General features: G+C 35.3%; 3 protein-coding genes across 3 annotated transcripts in view; 2 read left to right on the top strand and 1 right to left on the bottom strand.

Moving 5' to 3' along the window:
• Positions 1 to 1,537, top strand: part of CAH9 (Carbonic anhydrase 9) — a 28,228-nt gene extending 26,691 nt beyond the window's left edge. Inside the window, exon 5 of the mRNA XM_077439548.1 lies at positions 36 to 1,537. Coding sequence (XP_077295674.1) covers positions 36 to 242 — 207 coding nt within the window. The 3' untranslated portion in view covers positions 243 to 1,537. The remainder of the gene's footprint in view (positions 1 to 35) is intronic.
• Positions 660 to 2,458, bottom strand: Vha14-1 (V-type proton ATPase subunit Vha14-1). The gene is made up of 4 exons (XM_077439558.1): positions 2,321 to 2,458; positions 2,160 to 2,241; positions 1,880 to 2,085; positions 660 to 1,805 (listed from the first exon to the last, which is right to left on the bottom strand). The coding sequence occupies exons 1-4, from the start codon at positions 2,372 to 2,374 to the stop codon at positions 1,773 to 1,775; spliced, it is 375 nt and encodes a 124-aa protein (XP_077295684.1). The 5' UTR covers positions 2,375 to 2,458; the 3' UTR covers positions 660 to 1,772.
• Positions 2,459 to 4,097: 1,639 nt separating this feature from the next.
• On the top strand, positions 4,098 to 11,055 carry Sply (Sphingosine-1-phosphate lyase). The gene is made up of 11 exons (XM_077439656.1): positions 4,098 to 4,190; positions 4,431 to 4,606; positions 5,520 to 5,735; positions 5,807 to 6,015; positions 6,081 to 6,314; positions 7,828 to 8,037; positions 8,108 to 8,228; positions 8,302 to 8,419; positions 9,937 to 10,083; positions 10,153 to 10,273; positions 10,365 to 11,055. Exons 2-11 carry the CDS (start codon positions 4,459 to 4,461, stop codon positions 10,506 to 10,508), a joined length of 1,668 nt encoding a protein of 555 aa, XP_077295782.1. The 5' UTR covers positions 4,098 to 4,190; positions 4,431 to 4,458; the 3' UTR covers positions 10,509 to 11,055.
• Positions 11,056 to 12,283: the final 1,228 nt, after the last annotated feature.

The following is a 12,283-nucleotide window of genomic DNA, read 5'->3' as shown; positions in this document are numbered from 1 at the left end:
AAGTTTGTGATCTAATGCGTTTGTAAACTTTGCAGATGGAAAAGTTCAGGCAGTTATCGGCCGGTGCCGAGTCGATGCTGGTCGACAACTTCAGACATTTGCAACCGTTGAATAATAGACGGGTTTTCGTCCGGGCGATAAATGGAAACTCGCAAAAGTATATAAAATACAATAACATACATTATACCAAGTGGGATTGGTTAGGTTCGGAATCTACAGAAGATGAAGAAAATGAAATTTGAACAAAACATTTAAAAAAAAGTTTAGTTGTTCTCCCAAATGCATACGTATGAAAATTCATTTTGAATTACTTTTAATTAATATTATAAGATTTGCATGTTTATTTTTTTATATTATATATTATATTGTCTTAAGATTAATAAACTGGAGGAATTTCATCATAACTTTTACAACATTAGGTATACTATTACGTATCCAAAAATGTAAAATCTCGTCATAATAAATTGAATAATATTTGACAGGAAAAAATGTTCATACAAATATGTATGTTATTTACCAGCGGATGAAAACTTCTTGGAATTTATCGCATTTATATTCAAAATTCATTGTTGTGAATTTTTTAAATACACATTTAATTGAAAAATATGTTAAAATCATTTCTTCTTAAAATACTTTCAATAAAATTCAAGGTATTTTGTAAGAATTGTATATGATATGAATCTACATATTTATTAAAATCATTTAAATGCATTTTTCTTGTAATGAAATGATCAATACAGAGAAAAAAATGCACTTTTAAATAAAACCTTTGTTAGAATTTGAATCCGAAAATATAGATTTATGAAAAATTGCATTCTTAAATCAATGTCACAAATATGTTTTAAAAACACATTTAATTGAAAAATGTGTTAAAAACATTTCCACTGAATTCGAGGTATTTTATAAGAATTGTATATGATATGAATTTATATATTTAATAAAATCATTAAAATTAATTTTTCTTGTAATGATATGATCTTAACAGAGGAAAAAATGCACTTTTAAACATAGCCTTTGTTAGAATTTGAATCAGAAGATATAGATTTATGAAAAATTGCATTCTTAAATCAATTTCACAAAATATGTTGGTTAATAAGCTGACGATATATGTAATTGCTATGTAAAAATTCAAACGGTTGTTGGAATAAACCATTTAGAATTCGAGGCTTTTTACAATCGAGTTACCAGTATAATAAGCAATAAAATAATAGGTAATATTAAGTTTCCATCTGTAATCCATTAAAAGCGTGGAAATTGTTAATTATGAAAGATACATAGAGCTATAGACATTCAATAGGAGGTAGCTTTAATATCATTGAAATAATTTACAACTTCAAAATTGCTTTTGAATAGAACTTAATACTCATTGCATATTTATTTCAGTAATGGTATTGCATTATTGTACAACCAAATACTAACATAGTTTTACGAAGGATTGTTAAGTAATTAAGCAGGTTAATGTACGTTCATACTTGTATTAAAAATTAACAATAAATAAATTATACTTTTATACATAAAATAAATGATATTTTTTTACAATAACATATTTATTTTAATCGTTCTACATTCAACTTTTGATAAATTTTATACAAAGAATACACAGATCGCGTACGAATATCGATACATATATTGATACATTTCAATGACATATATTATTAATCTGGAATGAACGGTTTACAACATCGAGAAATGGCGCATATCATGCAAGCTAACAATTAATACTGCAGCATCAAAACATTTATTATTTAACAATATTTACAATTGAAACAAATTTAACGAACGAGGTCTTCCGGATTGAACATACCCTGAAAAAGAACAAAATCGGTTAAAACTCGGACTCATAATAAAATTGCTATTCGATTGAACATATCTGAATTACCCTGGCACGACGCAAAATCGAATCTTTGCTAGCATCGTACGGATGGTCCTTGGATGGAATTTCGAGCACCGACGGAACGGGCTGCGTGTGTGCGTCTATCACGTGCCGGATGAGTTCGGCCACGTTCTGGTTGATCAGGACGATGTCGATGTCGTCTCGTTTTATGAAACGTTTGAAACAGTCCTCGATCTCGCTCACGGCCGTGTCTGAAAGAGCCGAGTGGAAAATTTAGTACAATTTACACCCGAGGAAAGGATAGGATGATTTTGCGATTGTATACTTTTATCGACCACCATGAAATTGGGGTGTCTGTTTTTGTTGATCTCGCCCACTCCTCCTAAGAGAAATCCGACACATGTATCCTGAAATCAATGTCGAGACATTAGATTAGACAGTTAGATTTGAAGTTATGTATGAATGTATGAAAAATTTCGTTTGCACCTCATCACCGATGACGCTGATGAGCTTTCCCTTGACAGCTGAGTGAAGAGCCATGATTTCCGCGAAAGATGATCACCTGACAGCAACGACTGCTGTCCACTGCTTCGGCTGTCACGAGATCAAGCCACGCATGCCAACTTCGTTTTATTTATCTACCCACATTGACGTAATTCGAATTACGAACACTTTAATACGAGACAAATTAATTATTTTAAATGGTAACTTGAAACGGGCACATATACGAAACGAATATAAATCTTATGAGATCAAAAATCAATTTATGGATTTAACATGTTTTGCCATACGAAAAAGAAAATAAAATATAATGTGAATTCCAGAAAAAATTTTCGTCTGTGACGCCTATGGCTATGTCCACACTACCGATATCTACACCCGATATTCTCGAATTTTCCATATCCAGTTTCCATATTGCAGCCTGTGGTTGCTATTTAGGAACTGGTTATGGAAAAATTCGCAAATATCGGGTGTAGATATCGGTAGTGTGGACGTGGCCTATATGTAAAGATCTGTTCATACCTAGTCAGCACGTACCGACTTAAGCAGGTATCCGGCCGTACGAAAAGTATTCTTTGGTACATTTTGTATGGATATGTTCATTTCAACCGTCACGTTTACGCCACGGCAGGCTTACAGCAGTACCCGACATTTCCTGTTCATACCTTGCAGCAACATCCGTCAACGTATCATATCCGTTTTTTTGGCCATCGTGGAAATATACACGCGAATTACTTGCCATGAGTCTGCCGCTTTGCTGTTTTGGACCAATTATCGATAGTGATAGTTGACAGCTGTTCAATCTTTCGACATGGTTTTGGCACAAATATTTGAAAAATATTTAAAAAAATTTTAAATATTTAAAAACATTTTGTCCATCATCCACAAGCTCCTTACACAGTGTCCAAAACTCTCCTTCGGTTTTTCTATTTTTTAACATGGGATGCACATCAAAACGCCTCCGTGCTTTTTTATTGCCTTCTTGAGCTTCTTCTTCCAATAACAACGCGATTATACATAATTTTTCGTTCGATAAACGCCGAAACATTTTTGCTGTCCTACCTACTATGTCACCATCCTATTTTTTGATTGAACAAATACCTTGATTAAATTACCTTTTAGCCAATTTAATCAAGGAACCGTTTCAACAATGACATCAGAAAAATTGGCAAACTCTGATAGGAAACGATCGACCTGGAGTCACAAATATCCAAATCTGACCAGCAGCGTTGCAGATATACTTCAGAATAAATTCTTTTCAATCGAGATCAACTCACGGGATTGAACCCGGCGCCTCTCGGTGCTAGGCAAAAGCCAAACCACCGAGCCATACTGCTGGCAATACAACTCCAAGGAGAGAGAGAGAGAGAGAGACGGAGCATGGTATTAACGGACAGCTCTACACATACATACGCATTAGATGATTATTATATACGATAAAAATAAATCACCATAGAAGTAGAATGCATAGAATGGTCATTATTAACAAAAGTATCGTCTAAAAGCGAGCCATCGAAGAGAGAGACGGAAAGTTAGAAGAGAGACAAGAGAGAGAGAGAGAGAGAGAGAGACGAAGTTTAGCAAACAATGAACAAACTCTGCCGCGTAGAGTTTTTGTAGCAACATTTTTGAAGGCTGAGAGCGATTCTATGTATTCTACTTCTATGTAAATCACCAATATTCTGGGGCCAATAGTTTTTTTTATTTTAATCAAATAAATTTGAGGGTAATAATGAAAGTGTTGCCATAAACGTAATGTGTCAAACACCAGTTGTCAAACGCCATAGCGACAAAGTGTTTCTGTCATCAGTTTAGCCATAGCTTTGTCGGGAGCTGGTTGTCTCTTGCAAATCTGGTATTTGTTCAAGTTCTTGTGCTTCATAAATTCTAAATTACATACAAATTTACAATAACCATTTTTTATAACTCGCTACGCAAAAAACTTGTTCAAATCAAGTTTTTTTTTTATTTTGCATCGCAATGTTCGTATTATTCGAGAGAACAAAGTGTAACGCTTTATGTAAATTAGGATTAAGACAATTCATCTCAATGTACTTTGTTTTTTTTTTTACAAATCTTAAAAAATAAATTACAGGTGAATAAATTAAATTTTATGCGACGCAATGGAAGTAGCAAAAGAGTCCTTCACCGTTATGACGGATTCTGTGAATAAACTATTCGCAAATAAGGAACCTTGGCAGATCGTCTCGGTGACTGCGGCCAGTGTTTATGCATCCATGTGGTTATGGGACATTCTCTCGGACAGCGAAGGTACATATATAATCAATTTTTCTATTTTCAAGAATATGTTATTAACGACACGATTACGATTGTAAGAATTATGTTCCACAGATTGTAAAATTTCCGAAACTACCAGTCAATTATAGGTATGTCAACATACTAGTATACACTCGAGTGTGTAATTTCTAATTGAATTTAATTATAGCTATTTCGATTTTATGCAATTACTCAATGACCTTGTTCCTTTTTCTATCATTTTAGCTTGACTATTATTATATTAATAATATTATAATGAATACTCAATGATTAAAAATCTGTGAATAGTGAGGCATTACCGCTATTTTGTTTTTATCATATCTTGATTTATTAGTTAACATTTATACTATCTATTTTTTGATAATGATGACTGGAATAATAGATAATCAGACATAGCAACTGATTAATTTTTATATCCCAGATTGATTCCGAAAAATAAGGTCTATGTATGTATATGTATGTTGCGTAGGGGTGGGTGGAGGATCCAAGTAAAAGGCCAACAGTCGTCTCACAGCATTTATTGATGATTAAGGAGATACACGCACTGGCAGTGCTCAGTCCAGAATGTCTTGATATCGCCTAACTACCGCCTTATAAGGGGTAGATCTCTCAGGACATCTTCGACGTCTGATTTGTTTACCTATTGCTAAGGTCACGTACGGATATGTCTTCCCACGACATTCGGTCCCACGGTACCATGGTCAATTCTGAGAAGGGACCAATAACAGCCAACTCGGTCGCCATTGTTTAGCCTACATGCACTTAGGGTCTAGCTATAATCCTTGAAACCAATTATAACGTTACAAAGTCTCTCGGATGCTACCCGGCCTAATCCGATTGCAACTAACCGGCGGCTCTTTTTAGTATACGTAACATGTACATATCTTATACTTACGTCAAATTACAGGTATTTGCAAAAAATCTCGCAAAACATTTTTCAAATGGGCTCGGAAAGTTCCGGCAGTCAGGAGAATAGTGGAGATCAAAATGAAAAAAATAAATGACGATTACATTACCGAAGTAGAAGAGCGACTCAAAACCGTCAATTGCATCGGCGTCCTGCCGAAAGAAGGTCTATCCGGCGAAGATCTGATAGAAGAAGTAAACAAACAACTTTCCTTAGGTCTGTTTCATACATTGAACCTTAAAACAACCAACCTAAGAATTCTACTAAACGTTAATTCAACACGACAGGTAATTACAACTGGAAAGACGGCAAAGTTTCTGGCGCCGTATATTGCCTGGACGACGAACTACGCAGAATCACCACAGAAGTCTATGGCCTAGCTTCATACACCAACCCTCTGCACTCTGATGTGTTCCCCGGCGTGAATAAAATGGAGGCCGAAGTCGTTCGAATGGCTGCAAACCTCTTCAACGGTGGCCCGGATGCCTGCGGAACGGTAACTTACTTCAAAGACCAAGATCCGAAGCTCACCGATGATTTATAATGTTTGACCTATTTTAGATGACCACTGGTGGGACCGAATCTATAATAATGGCCTGCAAAGCGTACCGAGACTTGGCGATGGAACGTGGCATTAGTAAACCTGAAATGGTGGTACCGATAACAGCACACTCTGCGTTCGATAAAGCCGCTCAGTATCTTAAAATCGGAGTGAGGACTATTCCCGTCGATCCGGTCACGCTAAAGGCCGACATCAAGGCTATGCGACAGGCTATTTCGTCCAGGACTTGCATGGTAAATTTGTTTAAGATTAAAATAATTACCGTTTAGTGAATTTGATGGTTCAATAGATGATTTATAACATGGCGTATTGTGGATTAGGTAGTCTAGAATTTTTTTTATTATTAAATATTTGTATAAAATGTCCAAAGTGACTAAAAATTTCTGTCAGTTTTGCAGTTCTCTTGTAGCAACATTGATGCATTCGTAAGAGTGGCTACACTGATGCATGCTTAAGAGTGGCAACACAGACCAACCAAGTCGTAATAAATGCGATCAGACGGTTGTTTCAATTATAATTATTAACTATTTAATGAACTTTATGTATTCATTTCACATTATTCACTCATTATAATAAGTAGAAGCGAGTAGTGAGTCTTCCATCAGTTTTGCAGTTCTCTTGTAGCAACATTGATGCATTCGTAAGAGTGGCTACACTGATATATGCTTAAGAGTGGCAACACAGACCAACCAAGTCGTAATAAATGCGATCAGACGGTTGTTTCAATTATGATTATTAACTATTTAATGAACTTTATGTATTCATTTCACATTATTCACCTGAAATTTATTTTTAATTATATACGGTTCAATCTAATTTAACACTTTTAAGAAAAGTAAACCGGCAATGGGAGAATTTGCGATCCCTGATACTTCATATACATTTATAAACCAGCAACGTGGACTAGTGGCTAGCATATTATGTTTCGAGCCAGAGTGGTCACAGGTTTGAGTCCCACTAGAGTCCCGTTGCAAGCAAAACCTTGGTTTGCGCCTACAGGTCGATCGTTTTCTTTTAGAGATTGCCAATTTTTCTGATTTTCATTGAAACGGTTCCTGTAAATTGGCATTTCCTTTCCAATCTCAGGTTATTTGGCGACTTGATTTTGATTTTTGAATGCTTTTTACTATGTTCACAATACATCTTATATCTATTTTAATAGCTACTGATCTAGTGATCATTTTCTATTTTTCAATTTTAATTTAATTTTGTTAGTAGTCATAGTATTATATTATTCTAATGTTAATGTACAGTATAACAGGAAAAAGTGCTCAAAAGCCTATTTACAGTTCAGCATCTTGAGATTCGCCAATTTCTATAATAAAATGCTGCAAAAAAATTTCTACATAATGTGGATGATGTTTGTATGAAATTAAGGCATTGTATAAAAATGCTTGTATTGATTGTATTGTGTACACTCATCGCTTAGGAGCGATCTGTTAAGGTAAAAATAAAATAAAATAACGTCCGATTCAACGAGTTCACTTCTTATTGAGTCTTTATAAGAATTCATTTGTATAGTAAATTAATCTCAGCATATCCAGTTCAATCAGTCTGAGCGTAAGCTTCTAATAAACAGTTCTACGCGTCTCTCAAGTTCATCGTTCCAATTTTAAGTTCAAGATCAAAGTGTTTGATTGTATAAAAATGCTTCTATTAATTGTATTGTATCTGTATTAGTTCACTCGTCGCTTTGGAGTGATCTGTAAAAGCGAGTGTACATTGAAATAAAATATAAATTTGTAGCTCGTCGGATCAGCTCCAAACTTCCCCTATGGAACAATGGACGATATTGAAGCCATTGCTGCGATGGGTGAAAAGAACGGTATTCCAGTTCATGTCGACGGTTGCTTGGGTGGATTCCTACTCGTTTTCATGAGAGAAGCAGGTTTCGAGTTGCCGCCTTTCGACTTCAGTCTAAAAGGTGTTACAAGCATATCGGCAGACACCCACAAAGTAAAATTGGTTTTTCAAATATCATTATAACACTATTTCGATTGTTATGAACATCAGAGTTTGATTTCAGTATGGCTATGCTCCGAAAGGATCGTCCGTAGTACTGTACCGTGATACGAAATATCGCCATTACCAATATACGGTAACTACCGAGTGGCCTGGTGGTGTATACGGATCCCCGACAGTCAACGGTGAGTTTCTTCGGACTTTTTGGGTTATGTTTTTATATGCATATATTTGTTTGATAACCTTGTTTGCTTTTAGGTTCCAGGGCTGGAGGAGTTATTGCCGCTTGTTGGGCAACTATGAGATACTTCGGAAAGGATCGTTATGTTGAATTTACCAAGAAAATTATTGACACTTCCAAGTACATCGAAGATAAGTGAGTATTTTTACAAGGTTTTCATTACATTATTTAGTAAACCATCCATTACCGGATAAAAGTGTCTGACTTTGGCGGAAAGGTATGTTGACCAGTGTCCTGGCCTATGGAAACACGTTTTTTGTTTGAAAGAAGTTTTTATTTTGTATGGTGAAGGAGCTAGTTACTCCAGATAGTGGGATTTTTACCCACTACAACTCCCCTCCTCTTCAGCTACCACCCGGCTACTAGTTAAGTATTGCTCAAGGGTGGCAGCCAGAATAACCATCTAGGCTCTCTTTGTTTTATGAGGACCGGCTTCTATTCTGTCAGAACTGTTCCGCCTCTTCTTTCTCATGCATGATGCATACCGCAAACCTGGTGCACGCTGTCCACACTTCTGCGCTCTCGAGCATAGCAGGAACCATGTTGTGAACCATACATTTTTTAAGATGGTTCTTTGTGTGTTCCATGCTGGACAGTCAAATACAGGATGTCCAGCGTCGTCGTTTTCCACACTTGACAGTGATGACATCCTGATGTTGCCTCTTTCCCTATCTTGTGCAGATAGTTTCCGAAGCAGCCATGTCCTGTTAATATTTAGGTTAGGTGAAAGCACAGTTCACCATGTTTTCTCCGGCTCCAGGCCCTCAGGTCTCTGATGAGTCGATGCGTCCACCGACCCTTAGTTGACGCATCCAATCGAGACTGCCACAAAGATATGGTTCTCTCTTTTGCGTCATTTTTCTGCTCCTCTCTATGGACCACTTGCCGCTCTTCTGCGAGCAGATTGATGGCCGGTATGTAGCCACTTCATCGCTGGACTCTTGCCATGTTGAGCCTCGCCTTTTCCGTTCTTATTGCATCCGCCCATATTAGGGCGCCGTACAACACGACCAGGTGGATAACTTAATTGTACAGTTTCCTTCTGTTAGTTTTTGGTCCTCCAACCTGGCCAAGTCTTCGGCAACTCCTGCTGCTTTTGCCGCCGCTTTTTATGTGTGCGAAGTGAAGCGAAGTTTGTCGTCGATCCATACTCCCAGGTATCGGATCGATCTGCTATATTTCAGCTTGCGTTCGTCGATGAAGAGCTTCCTGCGTCCGGTGAAGAACACGGCCTCAGTCTTCTGGACTGCTAGTTCCAATCCAGTGTCTACAGGTTGTTTTTAGTGCAGCTGTTTGATGCTATTTTCGTACGTTTGGGAGTTCCAGATCACTTGATGCGGATCTATAGGTCTGGAGGTCGTATGTTGCAGGTGTGTGATGAGGTCAGAGTCTAGAGGTCGCTCGTTGTGAAGTTGTACAATTCTTATTGTTTTCCTCCGGGTGTAGAGTCATGTGTCTTGTGGTCCCTCTCCGGGTTATTCAGCTGAACGTACTACTACATGGATTTTTTTGTTTTCTTCTTCTTCCTCTCACGGACCATTTTTCTAGTATCGTACTTTTTCGCACGCTCAGTTATTGATCTTTATCATACATCTCACTTAAGTGTTTCTTTTTTGATTTATTATGAAATATAAAGCATTTTTTTGTTCCAGGTTGCGCACTATTCCTGGTATTTACGTATTTGGGAAACCAGCCACATCTGTCATAGCGATCGGTTCAAAAGATTTCGATATATTCAGACTATCCGACTCCTTGAACAAATACGGCTGGAACTTAAACGTCCTACAATTTCCTTCTGGGTATTGATTTTGACTGTTAATATATTTATTAATTAAATACAATTATTATTAATAATTATTATGTTGTAGAATACATATTTGCGTCACGCTATTGCACACTAAGCCTGGCATTGCGGAACAATTTATCGAAGACGTAACACGAGAAGTAACCTTACTAATGAAAGATCCAGAAAAGCCGGTCGAAGGAAAGGTACATATATGAAATGCGTATATTCATATTATATTTATGTGTTTTTTTAATCGACATTTAATGGCAAAAATATGTATATTGTGACTTTTAGATGGCCATATATGGTGTTGCTCAAGGTACTCCAGATCGAGCATTGGTCGGAGACATCGTTAAATATTTTATCGATTCCAACTATTACATCCCATTAAACACTGGTGAGAAGAAACCACCTCTTAAAAATAATAATGAAGAGTAATCGTTACATTTTAATTTACTTCAAGGTTGTTTGCTTAGAGTGACATTCCGATTATACAACTATCCATGTATTCAATTATTACTGTAATGGAATTGTCGTTCAATAATATTTTAAATACATATTGGTGAAAGTTTTAACATATTTCTCATTAAATTTCATATAGATATTATATTATAATAATTCATATTTTAAAATTTGAATTAAAACAAGTCATTTTAATTTTTATATGCATTTTATTGCAATTATAATTGTTACTTTTATATGAATGCATATTATTTTCGTATAAAAAAAATCAACGATATACATATATTTATAATATTATTACCAATGTTCAAATTATGACTTAAGAATAGCAATTGATAAGATTATTTTTTTTATCTTAAACTTTCAACACCTCAATGAACAAAATACTTATTTTTATATACACTTTTTTTTTACTTATCAATAAGACTGATCATATTGCTGTTTGTGTAAATAATAATATACCGTTCATATATTGTGCAATGTTAATACATATTCATGTGAATAAAAACTAGTCATTACTGTGAATATTTTATTGTTTTATTTTGCAAAAACTGTTAAATCATTCTAATGCGGTGTAAAGTTTTATCGATTGAGTTTAACCATCCATAATGTTGAATGTTTCGTTTAAACATTCAACATAAATATTGTGTATTAAAAAAACAATCATTTTTAATGACAGTACACATACCTATGTGTCCTTGAGCATGATAACTTTCTCAGATGAGGACAAATATAGTATATTTTTTAACGATTGCAATATTTACAAATTTTTTTCTTCTGAAATGCTACCTAATATATATTCTTCTGCAGATTGCCGGTCAATTTTTAAATGGTTGTAAATCATAATATTTTTTGGATATACAGAATCTGAATCTAATTTTAGTAAGTATTTATTCGGCTTCAGCACATGAACACATTATGTAAACCAACTTGTATTTATGAAAACACTGCCTATTCATTTTGGACAAAGGCAATACACGGTAATGAGCTTTTAATGGCTAATATACACCTCATTCACCATGTAATTTTTTTCATTTCCATATAGTGGTTCTAAAATCATGGTTCTGGGCATAACCAGAATAGGAAAATTAAATCAGCACTTCTTTTTATTATTCTTATTGCAAGTGTGACTATGTCTATGCCTTTGAACGGCCAAATATACATTTTCTTAATTCAATTCAGAACTCATCAATTTGTCAACAAACTCTATACAATTTAAATTTAAATCTACGTAATTATAATTAGGAGCATTTTTTGACTATAAAAAAAATCATTGGCCATTTGTTATTTTTCTTTATAGTTTTCATTGCTTCGTTTGCCCCTCATGGTTCTTTGGTTCTTCATTTATAGTCTTCGTTTGCTCCTCATGGCTCTTTGGTTCTTATTCTTAATAGTCTTCATTTTTTCGTTTGCTCCTAATGGTTCATTGGTTCTTCATTTATAATTAATTGCCGAAGATCTAAAAAGTCATGAGGAACAAACGAAGGAATGAAGACTATAATAAAAAGAACAAATGAAGAACCACGAGGAGCAAACGAAGCAATGAGGACTATAAATAAAAAGAACCAAAGAGCCAAGAGGAGCAAACGAAGACTATAAATGAAGAACCAAAGAACCATGAGGGGCAAACGAAGCAATGAAGACTAATGCCCCTAAGTATAATTCCGTAAATTTAAATTTAAATTGTATAGAGTATTCGTTTGCTCCTCATGGCTCTTTGGTTCTTTTTCTTTATAGTCTTCATTGCTTCG

This window comes from Arctopsyche grandis, chromosome 10, assembly GCF_051622035.1.
Source record: "Arctopsyche grandis isolate Sample6627 chromosome 10, ASM5162203v2, whole genome shotgun sequence".
Lineage (NCBI taxonomy): Eukaryota > Metazoa > Arthropoda > Insecta > Trichoptera > Hydropsychidae > Arctopsyche > Arctopsyche grandis.
The sequence above is the reverse complement of the archived record's forward strand: the minus strand, read 5'-3'. Positions and strand labels throughout refer to the sequence as shown.

Excerpts from the sequence above, each read along its gene's own strand:
- Vha14-1 (XM_077439558.1), bottom strand. The coding sequence starts at position 2,374 with ATGGCTCTTCACTCAGCTGTCAAGGGAAAGCTCATCAGCGTCATCGGT. Across the intron at positions 2,242-2,320 it reads TCAGCGTCATCGGTGATGAG|GATACATGTGTCGGATTTCT; the intron begins GTGCAAACGAAA and ends CATTGATTTCAG. Across the intron at positions 1,806-1,879 it reads CGATTTTGCGTCGTGCCAGG|GGTATGTTCAATCCGGAAGA; the intron begins GTAATTCAGATA and ends GTTCTTTTTCAG.
- Sply (XM_077439656.1), top strand. The coding sequence starts at position 4,459 with ATGGAAGTAGCAAAAGAGTCCTTCACCGTTATGACGGATTCTGTGAAT. Across the intron at positions 6,016-6,080 it reads GCCCGGATGCCTGCGGAACG|ATGACCACTGGTGGGACCGA; the intron begins GTAACTTACTTC and ends GACCTATTTTAG. Across the intron at positions 8,420-9,936 it reads TCCAAGTACATCGAAGATAA|GTTGCGCACTATTCCTGGTA; the intron begins GTGAGTATTTTT and ends TTTTTGTTCCAG.